Raw genomic sequence first — 21665 nt, forward strand, 5'->3', positions numbered from 1 at the left:
TAATTGCTACGACTAGATAAGCTGGAGTGGCTGACAGAGTGCTAGAGGCACAGAGCATATCTGTGGAGCTTATTCCCATCAAATGAAAAAATCTGGCTCAGATATAATGATTTTGTCAACTCACAGTTTTCCTGAGAATCTTGTGATATGTGGTACTTTCTTGGAAATTTCAGCTGCCAGTGTCAAGTGTTTTGGTTTTTTTAATATTTCAGATTTGTTAAAAATGTAAATTGCTGATTGTTACATATTCCTGAAAAAAACAAGCAGAAGCAAATGAACAGCACGGGCTTTTTAAAAAAATCTCAAGAATTTTGAGTCTTGGCTCATGACCTTCAGTGGCTGCAATAAGAAATATAATATTCAAGTCATTACACACCTAATTTCCTAAAGACATTTACACTTCTTGTTATAATTTACAGGCTGTACTGAAAGCATCATGGTGAAACTTCCTGATTAATTGTCTGCAACTACTAGGAATCCTCGGATTATCAGTACAAAGCATTCTTCCAAGGGGATTATTCATCTGCACTGTAGAGCCACTGTAATGGCTTTGGCTGGCATAGAGTTAATTTTCTTCGTTGCAGCTAATACGGGGCTATGTTTTGGATTTGTGACCAAACCACTGCCAGTAACATGGGGATGTTTCAGCTGTTGCTGAACAGTCCTTGCACATCATCAAGACCTTTTCCGTTTCTCACCCCACCAGCGAGGCCTGCGGGTACACAAGAAGCTGGAAGGGGACACAACCGGGACAGCTGACCCTGGCTGACCAAAGGGATATGCCACGCCATATGATGTCGTGCTCACCAATAAGACCTGAGAGGAGAGAGGAAGAAGGGGGGGACATTTGGAGTGATGGCATTTGTCTTCCCAAGTAACCGTTATGCGTGATGAAGCCCTGCTTTCCTGGAGATGGCTGAACATCTCCCTACCGATGGGCAGTAGTGAATGAATTCCTCGTTTTGCTATCCTTGTGTGCACAGCTTTTGCTTTACCCCTTAAACTGTCTTCATCTCAACCCACAAGTTTTCCCACTTTTACCCTTCCGATTCTCGCCCCCATCCCACTGGGGGGGAGTGAGCGAGTGGCTGTGCGTTCGCTGCCTACTGGGGTTAAACAACGACAGCCATGTGGGCAGCTCAGCTCCGTCTGTGCTGGGTATGACACAAACATACTAAAAAAAAAACCAAACCAAAAAAACCCGTTCCTGCTCCCAAGATTTGAAACAGACTTTGCAAGTGAAGTTTGGATGAAGATCCAGAAAGGTGACAAGGCAGGAACGAATGAACAGTATCGTGCAGTCAGCTGCTGGCAGAACTGAGCACAGAGTCCAGTTTGTCACTGACCAGCACAATCCTTAGACACATGGAGATTCGGTCATGACAAAAACGGCTTGAAGAAAGTAATTAGAAATTTGTAGTGTGCAAAAATGTAACCTCCCCACTAACAGAGCAATATTGTCTTATACACAGCATGCTCCAACGCACAGCTAATAGGAGATTCACATTTAGCTCTCTGAGCAGTATACTAAACCTATAGAGACTGTATTAAATCCATCTTTTAAAAGAACTCTGCCACCAGAACTCCATCTTCCCATTCATTGACAAAAACCCATTACCTCTAAAACTATTTCTATGTAAAAAATAATTCTTTGTTTTTTTAAGCCTAAAGTTGAGAGAGGCAAGATGGCAGCCCAAAAGTTCTTTCAGACAAGACAGCAAAATCAATAGCAAGAAATAACAAACTTTAATGGCCCAGCACTGTTTGATTCTAATGTAAAAAAACACATATCAAACCACCACGCTGCATTAAGCAAAATCTTTAAGAAAGCTTTAAGTGTTCTGCCCATAAAAGATTACCAACAACACTCAATGGAAAGATTTCTTACAAACTTCACGAGTTTCCTGCATGCAACTTTACCTGCTACAGCAGTTACAAAAATAGTAAGCAATTCAAACATTGCATCATTTCAGAAAAAAGAAGAGGAAAGATGCAACAAACTGTTCCACCAACCAAGGATCTCCAAGTTTGGCAAGACAGGTCTCCTTAGAGCTTATTAACATTCTCTCCTATGAATGACAGGAAAGGCATAGGGTGAGTAGAAACTATTGCCCAACTTATATTAGCTTTTTTTTTTAATAGAAAAAAAGAATTGTTGGTAGAATTGTTTCCTCTGCAGAATTTAAACAGCAGTTCTATTGTTTTCATAAAAGCCTCATTCAGTTCACAGTTCTGTTTTCATTCCTCCGTAGTAAAACATAACAAGAACTGCCAGCAGAGCCAGGCTGACAGACAGTATCTTCAGTCTCCCTCCTCCTTGTTGCCATGGGAGCTGCAAAGCCATCCACGAGCTGCGCGGTGCTTCCACTGGGACCTCAGCAGAAGGGCGTGCTTTCCAGCTGGTGCCATTCCGTGGTGCACGTCTGAACTCCTGTGAAGAAATGCACATATTAATATTGAAACTGTGTTACGTACTTCTGATTGTACATACCGAATACAAATATTGTATCCTTTTCATATTAAGGTTCAAATTAATATCCCTTTCAAATCTGCACTGCATCATCATCAGGTTTTCATACAGAAATCTTACCAATGCCACACAAAGTCAGTCTTTCTAATGAAATTAAATGTCAAACCAATGAAGCTGTTAGCCACGGAAACAAATCTCCAGACCTCAATGCCATCAGACACACGTGTTTGACGATTATTGTTTAATTTAGTTGTTTTGCTGCTATCTCACTACTCTCTCATTTTTGGTTTCTTCAAAAGAAATATCTAACCAGGGACCACAACACAACAATCCTTTGCACAGCAGGGCTCTTCTGAAGTCAATCATTGTCTCCTGGTGCGCCAGCTCAGTGGTGCTTGAAAATCCTCCCACCGGGCTCTTCCTTTCCCCGGACCCTCAGGAGGCAGCTGTGCTAAAATACCTTCTCATTCAGCATATCGAATCCCCGTTCCCTGCTGTGCCTGCCATCACTATTCTCAACCTGACTGCAAGCACCAAGATCCCCCAGAACATGAGGACTTTTAACTGCAGCACAAGTGACAGATGTTGAGTCACCATTTCAGCTGAAAATCCAAGTTGAAAGAATAAGAACCTCTTCTCCCTCACAACCTTGTTCAGTTTAGCATGCTAGCATCGTAGGTACTCAAAAGTAAAAATATCTATTAAAACCACAATCTGATGACATTTGCCAGAAGTGTAAATGGTAGAGGAGTAATCAAACAAAGGTGTAATGATCTTGCATAGTAAGATTCAATAGTTCTGTTCATAATTTCTTTTTTCCTCCCTCTATTTCAATAATCGCTTTGCAATTCAACTGAGCTCAGTTGGATTTTTAATTGGTCTGAAATTTTCCAGCTAAAAAAGGCTTCTGATTAATCCATTTTATTTTTTTTCTTTCACACTTTGTATAAAATAAGTCAGGGACCCAGAGAGTACCTATCTGGATAAACTTGTATTTCCATGCAGCTGAAAACAAGGTCACATGAAAATACAGCCCAGATGCCCGACCCCCTGTTTTACCAAATGTATTTCCAGACAAACTCGAAGAAATATTAAAGCTCCAGGAAAGGTGCCTGCCCATGAAAGTGTGACAGCACAATTCAAACTAACTGTAACTGCCTCCTGTTTTCCATTTCAGGAATCAGCTCCATTATAGTAATTGTAGGAGGAAAATAATGATTATTACTGGTTAGGTAAGTAAGCATCAAAGGGGCAGATGACAGCCTGGTGTACACGCTATTCTAACACATGAGGTATTGTTGATTTAGATCACAGTTCACACAGGCAAAGGGTTACTGAACAAGTGACCTATGAAATGAGGATGACTTCTTACTAAACTGAACCCAGAAGACCATCAACTGGGTAAACAGAGGAAAAGGAAACAGGTAAGCGCATTGGGGTGTAGTTCTCTGCAGTGTAAGGCAGAGTAGCCCTCCTCCAGGACTTCAGTCTATATTGTGCTGAATACATTAGCTTCATCAAAAACTATGAAACTGCTTCATATTGTTAAGTTAGTAACTACAATCAACTCCTAAGGCATCTGAAATTTTAGTAACTGGCCACAGCTATTTTATCCCTCTAAATCAAAGCTGCTTAATCTTTGCACATGGAATAAACTGGAAACCATACAGTATTAAGGATTTTTTTATATATGAATCAAAATTCATTAGCAATTTATTCTTCCTAGACACTTATAAAGCTTCCTTTTCTCTGCAGGTCTCACAAATCTCTACCAATCTAAGGTACATAATTTCTGGTCATACCCTATTTTTACATGTCTTGTTGGTACGTTAACACTAAGGCTGAGGTGATTTAAGAGAATGGATAAGGCTGTAAAAACATCAATACAGCAAAAGACTGATTTCTTCTGGTGTTTAATTTTCACCAGTTCATGACTTAAAATTTGGCTGACTCCAGTCAAGACTCCTAACTCTGTATTAAATATTTCTACACAGCTTGATAATCAGTAAAGTTCTGAATATTTAGTTGTACAAGACTAGATTTTGTCCCTTAGAAAACCGACGAAAACGGCCAGTACGTCCTGAACAACTTTGTGACTTTCTCCTCAATGCTCCTTTTCTTTCTCAGCCTCAGGTCCTATCTACTTGTCTCTGCGAGACTGGGGACAGCCAGCAAAACACCCCAAACACAAGTTACAACTTGTAAGAAGTTTTGAGGGACTTCTTTTTTCCCCGTTTACTAACAGTTAAACATGTTAGTGTTTCATGCATTCATTCGTGTTCCTGTGCAGTAGTTTTCAGCAGTGACTTCACTGGCACTTCATTTCTGTTCTACAGTTCTTCTGTTTTCCAACATCAAACCAGATGATAGTCTCCTCTTGTTGGTACAATTTTGATCATGAATAGCCTATACTGTTTTTTTGTTATCATGCTGCTTTCTTAAACCTCTATTGCAACGTGCAATGCATATATATTAGGCAGTGCTGCATACTGCTAAGTAGGACAGAATGACAAAAGAAATTTTAGCGAGGTTTACAAAGTGCCGGTAGTGGGGAACACCACTGGCCCCACGGCCAGTAGTCCCAGTGCTATTTCATCTGAGTAAGCCAGCCTGTAAGGTTGCGAGCCCCATTTTCTTCCTTACTATCATATTTCCCATAAATTAGATGATCATACGGTTACATTAAACCCATTTTTTATTTTCTTTCTGTAGAAGAGATTTTATCTCACAGTATTTTACTAATATTGAAACTTCACTGAGTTGGAGGTACATTTCTCACAATTTCACTGTGCTTTTGTTTTCCTTCTGTCTTTTATTTTGAACTCTGATGCATTCATTTCTACTGGTAGTCACGTTTTCTAAACTGCTCAAAACTTTCAGATTTTTGCAGTATCTTAGATCACATAAGAGCCACACTTCAGAAGTTTTTCTCTCAACAGATGCATACATGAAATACTGCTCCCCTTACCTAGCTAACCTGAATTCCTTACAAATTTTCTCACAGATTAAACTGTTCTTATGTGGACATAAAGATCACAATTTTCAAATGAAAGTGACCCTTTCCTTTAAGACGTACTTCACAGCTTATCACTTCAAACACTACTGCATTTCTGTTTGATAATGTATATCTCTTCAGATGATCCTGCCAAATATTTTCTGTCAAGAAAAATAAAGCATATGTTAATCTGATCCACGTTTTCTAAGAACTATTCTCTATTTTGCCCCCAAATTCTGCCTTGCAGCACTGACGCAGAGGTAATACCGCTAGCTTCCTTGAAAATTTCTGTCCTTATTGTCACAGAAGACGCATTTGTCAAAAAGGGTACATCTGGTTCCCTGCAGCTGCAAGGCTCCTGTAGAAAATGGCAGTCTTTTATCCCCCCTGCAATCCATACCACAGCTTTTAAACCCACGATCACCTCTCAGAGACACCTGCAGGTAGATGCCTCTTCCTAGGAGTCTGCTGTGCAGCTCTGTGAGACACGGTCCAAAACCTGCCGAGGGAACAGGAAGAGCTCTACTCAGCTGACCACGTCCTCGCATTCTCTTCAGCCTGAGCTAAGGGCTGAGCGGCCTTCACTGCAGTCTGGACAACAGCGAAGTGCCTCTCTAGAATATAATCAGTTCTTACTAACATACAAGTATCATATTACCAGCTGTGCTAGTGAAAAACACTGTATATGTATTTTTAATTGGGAAAAAAATCCTTCTGTAGGCTGTGCCAGAGGAACTGGTTTTCAGGCAGGGTATACAGTATATATCATAGTGTATATTGTATGCACAGAGAAGGAGGGGAGAGGATGAAGTTACAGAAACTAAAACTAAAATTAAGCCTTCCAGGGTAGACAAGGCAAATTACAAGAGCTTTTTTGTGCTGTCATACGAGCTTCAGAGTTTGCAATACTGCAGTGCTATATTCTGAGATTCTCCCATATACTTTGCCTTGAAGGGCTATCCAAGCCATATGGAGAAAACACCTTTCATTTCTTCGCAGGGAGGGGAGTTCCCACAGAAAACCAAGTTTATTAGAGCTCTTTTATGCACCTTTGGTGCAAAAACCCTGGGTGGAGGCAAAGATCTCATTTGTTGAACTACCAGTTACGCTGGTCCACTCCCTATGCTCTCACTTTATAGAAGTAGTAATTCTGAAAGGCCTTTATTCGTATCTCCGGATAAAATACTTGCAGTGTATTAGCTTTTCAAGGAAATCTTCAAGGCATTTCTGTAACATTCTGAACCGATACAACGGTGATGTTTGCTGTACGCAATCACTAGTCAGAGTGCAAGTTCCTTAGGCTGAGCTCAGAACTCACACTTTGGTAGCTGCAAGACTCAGGAAGATTAGCATAATGATTCAGTTCAGTGGAATTCAGAACTAAATCCAAAGCCTCTTTTACCCCAAAAATACTTGGAGGAAATCCTAAGGTAAAGAAGTTTCCAGAAATACGTGTTTATACTACTTTAAGTCTTGATAGGCCATAAACTCTTTGGTAGATTTGTTGTTAATAAGGAGCATTGCTCTCACTCAAAAGGACCGCAAGGAAGGAAAACGTACTCTAAGATTTAAACCTATATACTATTAATCAAAATGAGGGGAGGAAGGGAAATTATGAAACTGAAATGCAAAGACATACACTTCGAGCTAAGCATCTTGTATTTCCGTGGAGGCAGCCTTTCATCTTGTTTTGGCAGCCACAAAGTAAACAGCAGACTTCGCTAATAAGGTATAACATAAATTATTAAACCATCTAGTGTATGATCAAATGCATTTCAGATTATTTTCTGAATAATTCCGCCTTGACGACTGCCAGGAGTAATATATTTTGTGTACTCTTGCACAGACCCATTGATTGCTGTCTTTCTGAAGCTCCAGTCCCAGACTTCAACTGCCGCGCATGAAAGAAATACATAATCACATCAAAACCTAAGCTTTGGCATCTGTCGATCACAGCCTAGCTTTTCGTAAGATCTCACTTCATGTTAGTCAACAAAGACATGAGAGCAACTCTTTAGCTCTGAGCTGAGGTTTTAATAGATTCAAAACATTTCTTACATGCAAATTTCTTTTATGGCTCAGGGGCACTGTTAAAGCTTGAAGTGTTAGCTAACTGCTGTGAAAAACTACTTGGCTGAGCATATCTCGAGATAAATTAGACTTCTGAATTTTTTAGCCCAACCAAGTACATCTTACACACTTGTACTACTGGCTTTAAAAATATGGACTTTTTATAATCATGCACAACAAGTCTGTGTGACAAATTAAAAGAAAACATGTTAAAATATGCATTACATATCCTACTGCGACATTTGAAACTCTGGGCTATTACACTTTGGAGGCATTTTTCAGATTTAAAAAACAAACAGTGACTGAAGGTCACACAGATTACACATCCAAAAAATATGTAAATTGAATTTTATTGAATAGTTACGGAAGACACATTTAGTTCTGTAGGTATTAAGTGAGCTCCTTTGATTTATTACTTCCGAAATTCTACCAGCCTTCTGCAAATGTGGAATGCTGATTTCGGAGTAGAAAATAAATGGCATACGAAATATTTTTTTTCTAATGGAATTAACATGATAATTCTCGTCAGAAGCATCCCTGCCACCACGTATTCCAAGATGCTGTCTACAAGCATCCTGGTATCAGATGTTATCAGCTGTACACCATTCCTAGGAATTCACTGATTCCAAATACACATGGCTTTTACCCACCCATTTTAAGAAATAGGAAACCTTGAAAAAATTAAATAAAGCAGCCAGGCACTTTTGCAAAGGAATTTCATATTGTTTCTTCTTTTTGTGCGCATGTATACATATGTGTTTGTGTATGTGTGTGAGGTATGACTGTATGCTTTAATATGTAAGTGAGGGGAAAGAACTGAGCTGAAGGATAAATACAGATTTACTATTAATTTCTCAGTAAATGGTCAGAATCTTACTAATAATTAGAAATCTTAATCTGTTAACCTCAGACAATTACCACTGAAGCTATAGCAAGAAAACTAATTAATCAAAGCATCTTGCAAATAGCTGTGGTCACCAAAACTGTCTTACTGTCTGTCAGAGGATCCTAGGATAGTTCTGCATCTGGTCCATCCTCCTTGCTCAAAGAAGGGTCAGCTATGGCCTAGTTTGTTCGGGGATTTAATTACAAAAAATTACTTTGCAAACTTCCAAGGATGAAGACTGCACAGCCTCTCTGGGCCTTTGTTCCACTGCTTGACCACCTTCATGGAGAAAATATTTCTCTTCATATCCAGTCCAAACTTCTCGTTTCACCTTATGCCCACCGTCTCCCGCCCTCCCACATACACTGCTGTGAAGCACTTGGCTTGGTCTTCTCAGTAACCTTCCCATAGATGCTGCAGGGCTTCTGTTAGGCTCTCCTGAAGCCAGCCCTCCTCTGGGGCTGAACAAGCCTTCTCCCTCAGTCTCTTTTCAGAGGCCAAGTGCTCCAGCCCCTGACCACCTCTGTGACCCTAAGCTGAACTTGTTCCAGTTACCAGTTCCTAATTCACATCAAGATCACTAACACATGACCCAATCAAGTCAGGTAACCAATACTAGCAGCTGGACCACTGTCCAATACAAACATAAAATACATTTAATAACGGGAGGATTTAGAGATTGCTTTATCTTAGGCTCAGCTGCATTAAATCTAGCAGTTTCTTCCAAGTTTGTCATCCCTTACAGAGATCATCTTTAACTAGGGCCTACCCCTGACCTGCATAGCAAGTCAACAAAATCTTTTTTTGTTCCCACTAACACTTGCATGATCTGACTCCATCAGTCAGCACAGAAAAACACACCTTTCCCTCTACTCAACTACTTCTCACCTTGATTACTTCTACAATCTCCTCCCCTCTGTCTTGCTTTCCTTCTACTTCTCCTCACTTCTCTCCTGCATCATCTGACCATATGCTCTCTTCTAAGAAACAAAGTGGAGATGCCAATAGGAACACAAATTTGCAGTGACATGCCACATCATGACTTGCTGTCCATGTCACACAGACCTCCCTCTGGAACTTCCTCCTCCCACATTAACATTAAATTCTAACTTTAATATTCCCAGGTAAGAGTATAAAATAAATCAGTTCTCTCTATAAGCTACTGCACCTGAACTTCCCATCACTACTGTAAGTCTTCACTGATATTTTTCTTGGCAGACACCTCTGCTCTCTTCAGTGTTCTTACCTGAGGGTAGGCCCTTGCCTACCTACTTCTTTTTTCCTCCCACAAATAGTCTTTAAGGATGATCACCTCAATGAGCCCCGCAAATTCATAATGCGCTTAAAAACTAGACAGAGGGCTGAGTAACTGGGGCTTATTAAATGACTTCCTTTTTCATGTACACTTTGAGGAGGAGGGAAACAACCAAAAAGATCAACTAACAAAAGAAAACAAAAAGCAGAGAAACAAACAACCAAGAAAACAAAAGCCAAAAGCACCTCCAAAATGTTTAAAATACAGTCTTGTGCTGTTTTCTACTTTACTCACTTGTTTTATCTTGTTTCTTTATATTTACCTATAAATGCTTCTAGCCAGGAGTTGACTCTTTTTTACATTTATGTATTCTGTGCTGCCATTAAACTTAGTGACTTAGTATCCTCCCACTAGATATATAATGCATTGTCAAAATAAGTTGTCATTCAAGGTCAGAAGCAGTATTTTGATAAATAGTCAGTGTGATGTCTGGGTTCTGAGCTGCCTTTTTTGTTTTTTAAATAAGGTGTGGGTGTCAATCACTGTGCCAGAAAAAAGTGACATTGAAGTTGGCATTCCAGTTAGCAGTTGCAACCACAAGAGAGCTGAGAGATATTTTAAGCGGAAAAAGTTTGCGATTCAAAAATCACAGTTGTCCGGGTAACAATTTGAAATGAAGAATGAACCTAGCAGCACAACGTGGACAAATTCTGGATGAGGATCTGTCACTACTTATTTCCCTGTGCACAGCACAGTTGTAGGAAGGAGACGGCAGGTGCTTGCTCTGGGCACTTATCTGGTAATTAGTTGGCTAACACACAAATCTGTTTCCTAGAGATCACCAGCACAGGCGTCACGGCTTTGAAAATACATTACAGTGAATTACAGGATGTACATTTGCTTGTAATAAGACTAGACACCATTTTTCAGTGTGCATACCATGGCCTCTCTTCGTAGATACCATTCCACAGGATTCCAGCTTGGTCTTTCTTTAACGGTTTACAGAGATTTTTTGTTGGGTTTTTTATTTTTTGGTTTGTGGCTTTTTTTTAAAAAAGCAAGTATTTTAAGATTGTGTTTACAATACAGTTTTCCCATTATATGTTGTTGGATGATGAGAGAACGATAAAGAGCTAGCAGTATGTGAATGTTCTAAGGCTGTTCTACAAATAAGAATATTAAATGAAATACAATGCACTTCTTAATGGCACAAGCCTTCAGAGACCATCACCTTTCTGCTTTCCTTTTAAGTCTTGAAATAACAACGACAATTATATAGAGGTCAACGGTAGCTACAGGCAAAGACACAAAAAGTTTCCATCAGAAAGCATACCCCAGTAAAATGAATAGCTAGATCTGAAAATATATATTTCTGCCACAAGAACCACCAATATAACTGAATGATACTCACATATCAACAGTGATATGATCAATACTGCTTTTACATGGAAATGAACTCTGTATATATTAAAACACTGTATCTTTAAGAGGAATTCTATACTCCCAAATGGTAGCAAGCGTCGAATACTAAAAGCCTTTCTAGACATTGTTATTTGCAAAGAACACTGTGATACCCAAGAAGTATCTCAAGGGACATTTTCTCTCAAAATCAGGAAAAGCTTTTAAAGATCTTTCACACGGCGCAAAGTAGAATAAACTGATGTATGTACATATTCTTGGCTAAAACTTTCCCCTTAATCCTAGAACATGTCATAATCCTGAATTTATGGTGTTTTCATTTATTCCTACTGAACCGAGTACTACAAATGGCATGTCCAAGGAGATTTCAGCACTGTATTCTAAGACAATCACAGAGAGAAAGGATATGGCCCTTCTTACACTCCAACCTCAGGGATAATAAACATGGTATAAAAAGAGCATTAATTAATATTTAGAAATGATACTACTTTCCAGACTTTCAAATTCCATACCAGTAGGTAGCTGTGGGATCTATATGCCTCCCTCATTTTACAGGTAGAGAAACAAAGAGGATTAAAGTGTCTCCAGTGCCATAATGCAAGGCAGCAATCAGGTCTCTACAATTCCTGTCATAGATTCCAGTTGTCACCAGAAGCCAGCACAGCCTCTAAAACCTTTTATCTCTGTCAAATTTAAGTTTTTAACACATTTTCTTAAAGCTAGGCAATGTCCTAACACGTAGTCTCCTGACAATTTCTCTTACATTCATTTTCACAGACTTGTCTGCCTGGTATTAAACATTTCCAGTTCCTGGGACTGTAGATGCTCACCAAGCACAGCTGTGGTCAGATCTAGGCAAAAAGGAGCATTTCACGTAAGCCCGACATTTAACAGTTAATAAACGTTGACTGATCATGACCAGCTTTGAGGGTTCAGTGATAATACAAAGGTTTTATTTTCATATTGTCATGGCCTCTTTCCTTTAAGTATCCTTAGTTGTTTTAGGTGGTCTCCCACAGTGCCAGTTAGCATACTTTTGAGCACCTAAGGGAGTGTCTTGAAATCTGAGTCTCCTTTTTAATTTCACACTCAGTCAAGTTCAACTGCAGTTAATCGAGGACTCTCTCATGGAAACATCAAACAACGGTTGCGTTCTGTGATTAGCAAGCCTAACTGCTCTAAAACAATCTCTGTACCCCCAGTCTCTACAAATGATTTGCCAGCCCTTCTCCACAAAAAAAGATTACATGAGAAAAACCTTTCTTGGCTTGCTGTGTATTTTATACTAGATAACCATGATAGCACCTTGGCACTCTGTCTAAGACATCAAAGAACAGTAAGCATCCATTCTACAGGCTGTAACGAATATCTACCCTCAGGAGAGCATTCATATCGTGCAGAGGGTGGTCTGACTAGACAACCAGCTTCTGTATCTGGAAAGGATTGAAGTGCATAAACACGAACTTGCGCCCTGTCATGCTCAAATACTGGCAATTTGTAGCTCAGCTGAGAGCCTCCAATGAATCCACTGGACCTCAGTCTTCTCTCACAGAGGTTTTACATAGTGTGCTCTATCAGGTTACACCTGGTGATTTCCAGGATTAGCTCATAAGGAGAAAAATCAGTTCCTCTGGAATTAGTCATGAAGTAACAAGTACTAATGTCCTCTTTTTCTCTGAGACTTCATACCCTGGAGTTAGTTTCTCTTCAATGCTGAACAGCCACTGCTCCAATTTGCCTGAACACCACTAGAGAATTTTCATAATTTGTAAATACCTAGTTCCAAGCATTTTAAACTGCCCACTGCCAAATTTGTTCTCTACACTAACCTTCTAGTGGACACTTTGAACATCTGCCTCATCTTCATCTGTGAAATGGGAAGGTGAAAGCTGCATTTCAAGAGGATAATGTAGAACTAAACTTCTTACTGTTTCTGAAGCACTCAGAAATTTAGTTATGGCAGCCACAGGAAAGGTTAGAAAGAAATTCACAACTCCCTTGAGAGTGAGGTTTAAACAGCACATAGCAAATAACACTGCTATTCCACAATGAACAACGAAGAGGAAAAATACCTAACAATAGCTTATTAAATGAATAGTCTCAGCTCCATGCACAAAAGGAAATAAATCTCTGTGTGCGTGTGCGTGAAAATAGGGCATAATAAGGACATAATTAAAGACTGAAACATAATATGGTTGGCATTTACCTGGAAAAGAGGAACTGAAACTCCAGAATTTTCCTTAGTTCAGAGTACTTCACTTTACACTCCAAACAATTTGTGCACATATGTACGTGAGAAATGTAATTCTTCATTTCTTCGTGTTATCACATATTATAGGTCTTCAGTGTCATTGCAGTGTTACACTTTTCCCTATTTAGAAAAGGATACTGGTCTGTAGAACACAACTCATAATATTTTAACACAGCTTGCTTTGTTGTTTTATTGCTGAAAAGGTATTTCTTCTACTCTTTACATTAGCCATGTCAGGCCCAAATTAAAATGGTAATGAGTTTCTATTAAACACAGTATCTGCAGTTGTAGGCCATTTCCTTGTAAGTGTGGAAAAGGTGAGGTTCTTATGATTGATTCACAATCTTTGAAAGGAATTTCATTCACCTCCGCTTCTCTGCCACCCATAAAATCTTTCCTAAAATTAGGTAACACTAAAATACCCTGCTTTCAGGAAAAGAAATTAAGAAAATCTGAGATAAACACAAATAAAGCAGAAGGCAGCCTGAAAATGGCAAACACATACAAGGTACCTACCAGGGTGAGATAAGCAAGCCCACAGGACAGCTGTGGGACTTAACCTAGTCTTTAACAAACTGATGGCTCTGGCTTTTAAAATTCTTCATGTCTCCATATTTCAGCTTAACACCATTACATCAGGTTTTTTTTAATCACACAAGATACTCTCCCAAGCATAACTCTAATTCATTCCTTTCCAGCTATTAAGAACTACACATTTGGCTTTCCCCTGTGGTTCTGTGACAAAATCTGATTACGCTACAGAATCTTAGGCGCTCCTCACTGAAAAAATAATGAACTAATGTTTCTTTGGAAACAGATACATGTTGAATAGTTGAAAAAGGAAAAGAATTCCTGACATTCTAAGCACTACTTCCACTACCGAAGTAAAGCTCTTTATTTAGAAAAAACTGTCAGAAATGGATATTCACAGCCATCCTTTTTGTATAATGATGTTACCTGCACTTCTCAGATATTTTGATATGAGAACTGCAAAATAGATTCTATACAGATAAGACACAGCACACTCAGACTGACTGGGATGACTTAGAATCACATATGAAGTCATATCAAAACAAGAACAAGATTTAAAAAACAAAATTCCTCTAGTCCTGATAACAAGGCCCTTTCTTGAGGACCAGAAATCCATCTGGTCAACATTATGCATAGGTAATTTTTGTAGTTATGTGCTGTTTTGACCAAAAGAGCTCAAATGTACTGCACATCTCTGTTTATCAAAAGCATTTTCACAAAAATTTCCAAGCCACCCCAAACCAAAATGGAACATTTGTTAGTTCTGCCTCAGCATATATATATAGCTATGAAAAGGAATCCATCAATTTGAAAGTTAAGACATTTAGTGAATAATTTTCTCATAGAATATTGTTTCAGCGACCCCATGATTATAGTGAGACTAACAAAAAAGAATACTGATTTCCATGGGGCTTTTGCTTTTTATTTTTTATTTGACACCTGGCTCTCCAGCCAGCCACGTTTTATTCCTTTCACTGTTTATCAATCACACATCCATCTCATGTAGCAGATGGGTAGTCAATCCTTTTTGATAGGCTGCATGAGTCTACTCATGGCACTCCCATGCTTTGCCAACCACACAACCAGACATAAATTCATCATGTGGTTAATAGCTACTAGCTCTCCTTCTCCACACATCGCATATGCTCCCATACGTATGATCCTGACCTGGCAGCCACTGGAGGAGGGTGCTGGATAGTACCAAGTGAGGCAGGTGAGCTCTTCTGGTGGCTGCAGGTTGCCCTACGCCAGAGGCTGGCTATTGCTGCACACGCTCATGCGTCTGTGGAGAGGGCTTCTTTACAGGCCAAGTCTCACAAAACTGTGTTGCTACTGGTAAGGTCAGGTAAAAAGGCAAAATGAAAAGTGTCATAAAGAAGACATCAATAGCATAGCAACATCAACTTTCATTATAGGATTTGTTGACTTATGTTGAAACAGAAGCTGGGAAATAACTATTTTCTTATGGAATGATGAGATATGTAAGTCAAACGTGGTCTTCCTTCAGGCCCTTAATCATTCTGTGTGATTGTCATCACTAAGAACAACTACAAATGCACATTTCTTTTTAAGAAATGTTTATCACGGAGAATTTTTCAAATCCATGTTTTTAATATACAAATGATTTGTCAGCCCTTCTCTACAATGAAGACCACATGAGAAAAATCCGTATTATTTCTTGCACACCTTGATAGCTTGGATCACCATGTAGTTCAACTCTAGTCTTGACTTAACACCAGCGTATATTAATTAAAAATGACCTCACGCCAGTGCTTGTGACCTTGGAAATTAAAAGCTGAGGCACCGCTGAAGTACATGTATCTTCCTCACTATAATCCCAAAGTCTCAGTTTTTTATATTATCTAGGATGGAAGAAATACCATCCGAGTTTTCCCAAGATCATAATCTTATGATTATACTAAACCTGGTTGTGTTCTTGACTCCAGTAAAAGAAATGAAAGTAAATACGCTGAAATTCTAGCATCCTGGGGGCTTGAGTTTCAAACACAGGAAAACTGTGCTTGAAGCCCTCCAAGTCTTTTGGTACTTCAAAACGTGAACTGTCTCTGATGCACACCTCCAAATCTGCTTAGAGCAAACTCCCAGTGAAAATGGTAAACAAGCTTTGGAAACTGCAAGGCATAATACTGAAAGGACCACGCAAACAGATGGAGTGTTCATTTTACTTTAGTGGGAATGTATACGGGATTTGGGCTACGTACACTGTCACACCACTACCACAACCTCTCACACTATATTGACTAGGTCATTCCATGCAATATTCCTCCTTCCCCATGCCAGATCAGACAATTACATCAAATCCAGTTATATCTTCTGGATTTTAGCCAGTACGAGTGACTTAGCCTGGAATTGCAATAAGGCAGTAGAAAATCTTGCTTCATCTTTAAGCAGGGTTCTAACATCCAAAATAATAAATTAGAGGTGGGGGAATCCTTCAAATCATTTAAATACGCAATGGGAAGTAGTCAGAGGAAGGTTATCAAGACCTGTGTATGGTACGCTAACTACAGGAAGGGCTGTCTTTGAACAGCTTCAATGAAGTGCTTAAATAATTAGTTACTTTTCTTAATGTTTCTTTTACTTAATGGTCTTTGATAAAGCCCACAGGAACAGCTTGCTTTGGGACTTCTTACAAATAAGAACTGAACCTAAAGTTAAATAAATTTAAGACTCAGGTTTCGTGAAAACTTTCAACGTAATAGGCAACGAGCCAAGTTTTTTAAAGGTAGAACACAAACTTTTAAAGTGATTATTCCTCTTTCAGTTTGAGAGGAACCCTTTAAAAAAAAATCTTATACTGGGGGAGAGAATGCAGTAGGAGGGTAAGGGTTTATTTCTGTTATGGTTTGGTCGAGTAAATCTGCAACAACATGCTTCAATAGCTAATGGCATGATCAAGACTTTGATCTGATTACATGAGAAAGGATCTAGAGCGAATGTTAAACTTGATATGGAATACAGCCTGCATAAACACAAAGTTACGTTATGCAACCTTTGAAGAAGCACTAGTTTACCAAGCTTGCCTAGATACTATGGCTGCCTTTAAGGATACAGTCATTCTAACACATTCAGCAGGGTCACAGGAAGCTCTTTGGATATTCCAATGTAGTTAGAGGAGTCCACCCTGGATGGACTAAATACAAGGCTCTGAATTTCACATCCACTTCACTGTAGTACAGCTTCTGGATATTTTAAGATACATTATCTCCAATGTAGCCACCAAACAGAATCTCGTCCTTACTACTCAACTGTCATTTAATTTCAGTTAAAGATACAGCCACTGTAAATTTCCCTTTGAATTATTATATGCGAAAATCCCCATACACAAAATATAATTTAATACTGATAAAAGCTTAAAAAAATTGTTTCTTTCTCCTACTGAAAAGCCTTTTCTCCTTTTTCTTTAGCTTATTACCCTTGACACCACAAAAAATCTCTAATGTTACTGACACGTATATTAAAAACGCAAACGTAAATCACTATATCCAAACATTAACAAAGTCTGAGTGGGAAGCTATGATTATAAATGGATCTTGGCATTCTACTATGACTCACAATCAATCCTAACATTGCTGGATAAGTTCAACACTGTTTTAATAGATTTTTCAGCATAAAAAATGGCATTTGCAAAATTTATATATAACTTAGTAAATACCCATCATCATAAAGCGAATCAACAAGAACACAAAGGATGATTTTTAGACTGATTCGAAGATCCGGTAGGAAAAACCTAACAGTACAATGTAGACTATTAAGCAGGTATTCTTTCTTGCGGCGCCGGGCTCATGGGGGATTTCTCCTCCAAACGTGCGCGCCAGACACCCTGTTACTTCAGGTTAAGTACAATCACACATGTAAATATTCATTACATTTCTAGGAACTAAGTAGCATATGTAAATATCTTTCACGCATGTCTGTTAGCATCTTTGGGTGGTCTTCGGGGGTCCCAAGATGAAGGCCCATCCTCTTCATCACGCTGTTCACTGATTGACATTTGTTTCTGCGCAAACTCAGTTCTAGGATCACGTACATCATGTCCTTCAGGTTGTTTTGCTCCGGTCTTGTTGCTCTCTTGGTGCCTCCTTATCTCTGTAGCTTGGCGCATTTGCCCTCCCAAGGCCGAGCTGTCTGGAGTAGAGTTATTTGGGAGTCTCTTTTATCCCACAATTATCCCAATTATTTGCTGAGAACCAAGACCACTTTTGTTTCACTTAATTATTTTGTCTAACGACTAAGTGATAGCTTGTGCACATGTCCTTCCACTACATTCCTTAATGAGAAAACAGGGATTAGTGTAACAGTTATACTGTTTCTTACAATCCTCTCTGACTATTACAAAACCATTAATCTACTGAGCATCTAATAAAAATTTTTAAACATGTAATAATATTAAAGGACACAGAGCACCCTAATTTGCCTTTAACATGGTTTGCTAATTTCTTTGATATGAGATACACTTTTTAAACAGTTTTAAGTTAAAAAGAGCATAATCTCATGACTAATCTTTATTTGCCTTCAGAACAATCTCAAAGGTAATGAATCCTCCTACTTCAGTGGTTCTGGCAACAAATATATTTCTAAGAGGCAGAAGTTCAACATTCCAATACCTTGTATGCATAAAACCAAATCTCCTACTGTCCTTTCATGTAGTGATGGGGAAAGCTGTACCACCCTTCTAAACCTCTATTTCCTCTCATAAGCTCCATGTGCCTTTTTCATGCTGGCCCATTTAAATATTCGTGTAGAAAGACTAGTATGATTACAGCTTCGATAGCTGAGCAACAGGTAGAAAAATCATCTATCCAAGACAAATATCTCATGCCTCGGACTCTGTTTGCTTGCAGGGAAAGGAGAGAGAGGAAAGGAACGGAGAGAGTAATGCTGCCTACATGAGCTTTTTGGTGATCTAAAGAGTAGTAATAAAAAGAAAAGGGATGACTAAATATTACGAGCAAAGAGACAATGTATACATGGGCTGAATACCCCTCACCTACCTTGGTATCAAACTCTACTGGAGAGGTATAAAAGTCAAACCTATAACGACTTCTGGTGGCACAATGAGTTGGAAATAGATGACCTCCAAAACAACAGAAAAACAGAGAACAGTTGAGTTGAACCTGCTGTGTTTTGTTTTCCTGAAAACCAATTAAAACTTTGTGAATTTATAACCTGATATATTAAATAATAGAGCTTTACTAAAAACAAACGGCTTTTAATTCTTTCCATAGAGTCTGTTTGTTAAGATTGAAAAGAAAAAATCTTTTAAAAAGAACTCCTAAGTCTTACAGGGAGCGTCAAGTAGTTAAAATCACCACAGCTACACACTTACAATTTGTCCCCATGCCAAGGAAGAGCAGAACCCACTCACCCACCCTGCAGTGCATCATCAGCATGTTAAATACTAGAAATAACACACAAAAGTGGCAGAACCATTTTAGCACTTGGAGTTTTCTTTCTGGAGGCAGGAGGGGTATAACATTTCTGTTTAACCTTCTCTCATTCTGCAGAAAATGACTTACAGTTGAATCATTCCAGTCATTACTATCTCCATTTATTGCATGCACTGCACAGGATTAACATAATGACATAATTTAAAGCGATTAGACAGTGACATTCAGTCAACGCTATCTGCTGAGGAAATGAAAGGTAAAGTTCATATCTTTTCACCTGAAATGGACTTAAGAGAGCATTTGTTTGATAAAGGGGCTATGTAATATGTGTTGTTTCCGCTGAGCTTTGAAATTCAGCCCTGCTGAGGGATGGGCAGAAAGACAACATCCCCATTAAATTAAAGACCTCAGGATAAAACTACTTGGTGAAGGTCTTACGTTGACTCTTGGGTTTGCTGCCTTAAATCATCTCGATGTGTTTTAGTGTTCTATGCAGTGCAGAGAAATGTTTGGATCAATGAACTACCTTCTATTACAGCTTGCTATTCATCAAATAACTGTTGGCTCAATTGAAGTATTCATAAAATTACAGAAGATAAGGCTGGAAAACAAACTTAAGAGGTCACCTAGCCCACACCCATGTCCCAAGGCAGCTGGCTTACATCTCAAGTGTTTCTCACAGATATTCGTTAAGCATGTTCTTTAAGACCAGCATTGATTAAAATTCCCCAAGCGCTACAGGCAATCCAAGCCAGCGCTTATCTAAACATGGCAAGAAGAATCTATTCTGCCAGTAAGAAAGAATCCATCCTGAATTTCTGATTCTAAGCTGAGAAACGCTGGGCTTTCAAGTAGCAGGAAAATTCAAATCAACTCAAGTTCCCAAACAAACAAACCCAACATAGTGCACAGATAATGTGTAGATCACGAAAATCAGCATCTACGGAACAGCACTTGACAAAGGTTTGTCATTTTTTCAGGGACAAATGAGAGTTTTGAAGGTATTTTTTAGAAACATCCAAAGATGGTATTGAGCTCTACTCTTAGAAAGGAAATTTCTCTTTTCTTATGTTAACTTTATAGTGACCTTAGTGAAATAAATGAAGAAAAGAAAAGAAAAAAAGATTAAATAAGAAAGATTTAACATCATGATATGACCTTTATTTACAATCAGCAGGGAACACAGGTCACACATTAAATAAAACAAATTAATACATGCAAAAGTCTGCCTCGCACTACGATCAGTTGTTTCAGAGAAAGAGAGAGCAATCGAGCCAACAAAAGGTATGTTCCTAAGAATGCAAGAGCACCAAATATTGCACCATATTTTCATGAAGTGTTACCTGAAAACTATTTCAGACAGAAAATGTGCCTTTTTTGTTAGCATGTTTATCTTAAATAGAAACTTCCCCACATATTGCTCAAACTGCTCCTTCTTGGACACTGTGATGCTAAGATCCCTTTGCAGTGTTCCAAGAGAGGTAAAAGGTGTATTTCATTTAACTTTATCTTTCTTCTTTGGAAATTATGACCTTTCATTAGCATTTCTCATACCTTCTATAGTTTCTGTTTCTGTAATTTTATGAAAGATTCCTCTCCTTGCACCTCTATCCCATTTTTTGATCCAAAATTTGCTTCCTCATTCTCTTTTTTCCCTAAATCTCTAATCTCTAGTTCCCGTTCAGGAACGGAATTTTCCACCACTTTGAAACTCTGAAGTATGCAAAAACTGTGCTGAATAATTACTTCAGCTTTATGCACATTTTCCACATCCTTTCCAAATCCTTGAAGGAAGTTTCTAATGCAGAGATCTCAATTCTGCCATAATTTTTTTCATTCCTCTTCCAGCAGAAGAAGCTTTCTTCCCCATTCTCCATTTTATTTTGCCTGCAAGTGAAGCACCCTTTCTACCTGAGATCAGAGAGCTCCCTTTCAGCTACGCTTTGTTCGTTCTTCTTTCTGGCAGGCTATAAAGAAGTGTTTCATATATGCATCTTTCCTGCTTCCTAACATCAGAAAAAATGCTGGGTAATGGTTAGAGGTCATCTCTTGCTAATGTAACTAGAAAATACTTGTGGCTAACTGGGAGACCAGGAAGATAAAGCTTCTTTAGAAGTATCCAGAAGTACAGTGCTACAATAATCTACTGCAAAAAATGAAGACAGGTTGGAGAGAAAAAGGAACAAGCAGACTGACCAAGTAATTGCTTGCTAATTGAGAATCAGTGGCTCGCTCTTCATTTCCTCTGAAGATCCCAATGACTCGAACAGCAATCAGATTAATGTGCTAACTGCGGACATGACCGTGGCCTGAGAGCCACAGAGGTGTGCACCAAGATTCCAGACTCACAGAAGGAGATACTGCAAATGGGGACTGC

General features: G+C 38.9%; 1 protein-coding gene across 3 annotated transcripts in view; it reads right to left on the reverse strand.

Moving 5' to 3' along the window:
- Positions 1 to 1723: 1723 nt before the first annotated feature.
- Positions 1724 to 21665, reverse strand: part of CDKAL1 (CDKAL1 threonylcarbamoyladenosine tRNA methylthiotransferase) — a 426501-nt gene continuing 406559 nt past the window's right edge. For 2 of the 3 annotated variants that reach the window (XM_075417076.1, XM_009941257.2), the window contains one exon: positions 1724 to 2431. In XM_075417076.1, the coding sequence (XP_075273191.1) occupies positions 2225 to 2431 (207 nt within the window). In that variant the 3' untranslated portion in view covers positions 1724 to 2224. Of the gene's footprint in view, positions 2432 to 18892; positions 18976 to 21665 lie in introns of all 3 variants that reach the window. The other variant, XM_075417078.1, reaches the window with a different exon arrangement.

This window comes from Opisthocomus hoazin, chromosome 3 (assembly GCF_030867145.1).
Source record: "Opisthocomus hoazin isolate bOpiHoa1 chromosome 3, bOpiHoa1.hap1, whole genome shotgun sequence".
NCBI lineage: Eukaryota > Metazoa > Chordata > Aves > Opisthocomiformes > Opisthocomidae > Opisthocomus > Opisthocomus hoazin.